The sequence below is a fragment of the Charadrius vociferus genome, unplaced genomic scaffold (assembly GCF_000708025.1).
Source record: "Charadrius vociferus isolate BGI_N301 unplaced genomic scaffold, ASM70802v2 scaffold652, whole genome shotgun sequence".
Classification (NCBI taxonomy): domain Eukaryota; kingdom Metazoa; phylum Chordata; class Aves; order Charadriiformes; family Charadriidae; genus Charadrius; species Charadrius vociferus.
The window spans coordinates 5,418-8,009 of NW_009647404.1; the positions used below are offsets into that span (position 1 = coordinate 5,418).

General features: G+C 58.6%; 1 protein-coding gene across 1 annotated transcript; it reads right to left on the minus strand.

Moving 5' to 3' along the window:
- Positions 1 to 993: 993 nt before the first annotated feature.
- Positions 994 to 1,345, minus strand: LOC104282127 (SH3 domain-containing protein C23A1.17-like). The gene is given in 2 exon segments (XM_009880205.1): positions 994 to 1,312; positions 1,314 to 1,345. Coding segments are annotated over 2 exon segments (351 nt in total).
- Between the last annotated feature and the right edge of the window lie 1,247 nt (positions 1,346 to 2,592).

The following is a 2,592-nucleotide window of genomic DNA, read 5'->3' on the forward strand; positions in this document are numbered from 1 at the left end:
GAGTCTTGACCCATCACCCAACCAAAATTCGGGATTATCCGCTGGAAAAAAAACCACCGGATAATGCTGTGAGCTCCGGATAATGCTGGGGACGGGTGAGCTCCAGAGGGACACATGTGGGGTGGAGCTCCTCCTCCGTCACCGTGGGTGGACCCAAAGGTGATGGGACAAAGTGGGGGGACATCTCAGAACTTCCATCTCCTTCCTCCTTTGCCCGCAGGTGGACGGGGAGACCCGCGCTCTCCCGCTCTCGGTGGGTGATGGGAAGACCTGGGTGACCCAAGAAGGGACCACCATCGTCCTTCAAACCGCCCCGGGCCACCGGCTCGTCTACGTCGCCACCGCCGTCCTCTTGGTCACCGTCCCCAGCACCTCCGCGGGGCGGATGTGTGGCCTCTGCGGGGACTTCGATGGCAACGGCGACAACGATTTCACGGGACCCAACGGCACGTGGGTCAACGGGACCCAAGAGTTGGTGGTGGCCTGGAAGGTTCCAGATGAATCCATAACCTGCTCAGACACGTGTGAAAATTGTCCTGGTCACCCACCGGATGTCACCGGGCCCTACCACGCCAAGAACTCATGTGGGATGATGGTGGTGACACCGGGACCCTTCAGCGACTGTCACGGGCAGGTTGGCCCCGAGGATTTCTTCGAGCATTGTCTCCAGGAGATGGTCCTCACCGGTGGGGCTGCGGACACGTTGTGCCGGAGTCTGGGAGCCTACACCGCCGCCTGCCAGGAGGCTGGAGCTCCGGTGAAGGTCTGGAGGACAGAGAGCTTCTGCCGTGAGTAGGGTCAACGGCGGGGGGAAGGAGCGGGGGAAGGTGAGGGAGGTGGGATTGGAACCATGGGGTGGGATTGCAACCATGGGGTGGGGTCGGAACAATGGGATGGAGATGGGATTGGAAGCATGGGGTGGGGTTGGAACAATGGGATGGAGATGGGATTGCAACCATGGGGTGGAGATGGGATTGGAACCATGAGATGGGATTACAACCATGGGATGGAGATGGGATTGGAACCATGGGATGGGATTGGAACAATGGGATGGAGATGGGATTGGAACCATGGGATGGAGATGGGATTGGAACCATGGGATGGGATTGAAGACATGGGACGGGATTGGAACCATGGAATGGAGATGGGATTGGAACCATGGGATGGGATTGGAGACATGGGATGGGATTGCAAAGGTGAGAAGGGATTGGAACCATGGGATGGAGATGGGATTGGAGACATGGGACGGGGATGGGATTGGAACCATGGGATGGGATTGAAGACATGGGACGGGATTGGAACCATGGAATGGAGATGGGATTGGAACCATGGGGATTGGAAGCATGGGATGGGTTTGCAAAGGTGGGATGGGATTGCAACCATGGGATGGAGATGGGACTGGAACCATGGGATGGGATTGGAGACATGGGATGGGGATGGGATTGGAACCATGGGATGGAATTGGAACCATGGGATGGGATTGCAAAGGTGAGACGGGATTGGAACTATGGGATGGAGATGGGATCGGAGACACGGGATGGGATTGCAACCGTGAATGGAGATGGGATTGGAACCATGGGATGGGATTGGAACCGTGGGATGGAATTGCAACCACGGGATTGAAATGGGATTTCAACCATGAATGGAGATGGGATCGGAACCATGGGATGGGGATGGGATTGCAACCAGGGGATGGAATTGGAAGCATGGATCTGGATGGGATTGCAAATCTGGGATGGAGATGGGATTCCAAATCTGGGATGGGGATGGGATTGCAAACCTGGGATGGGATTGCAAACGTGGACCTGGATGGGATTGCAACCACCGGATGGGATCGCAACCCTGGGATGGAGACAGGATGGCAACCGTGGGTTGACAACACCGTCCTTCCAGGTTTCAATCCCAATCCAGGGCTGACTCCATTCCCCCAAATCTCCCCCTTTTTCCCCCCAAATCCCGCCCCATCCAGCCCTCCCCTGCGGCGAGCACAGCCTCTACGCCCTCTGCTCCCGCTCCTGCCAGGGCAGCTGCGCCCGCTTGGCCCACCCCCTGCCCTGCGCCGGCCCCTGCTTCGAGGGCTGCAGCTGCGCCGAGGGCTTCTTCACCGATGGCCACCGCTGCCTCCTCCCCAGCACCTGCGGCTGCTTCCAGGATGGGCGCTACCTCCCGGTGAGGTCCACCCCCACCCCACCGCCCACCATTGAGGGGTGGAAAAAATGGGGCGTGAAGGGCTGGGGGTGATGGTGGGATCTGGTTGGCTTTGTAGGTGTTGGAGGAGGTCTTGGTGGGCAACTGTAGTCAACGCTGTACCTGCTACCTGCACGGCACCCTGCTCTGCGAGGCCACGCGCTGCGCGCCGGGGACGGGCTGCGGGTTGCGGGGGGGGCGGAGGGTCTGTCTGCCCCAGGGGGGACCCTAAAGGGTGATCCCGGCTCAACCCAACTCAACTCAACTCAACCTAACGCGACTCAACTCAACCAACTCAACTCAACCAACTCAATGCAACTCAAAACGCAACTCAACGCAACTCAACCCAACCCGACTCAACTCAACCAAATCAACCCAACCCAACCTGACCCAACTCAAGTCAAC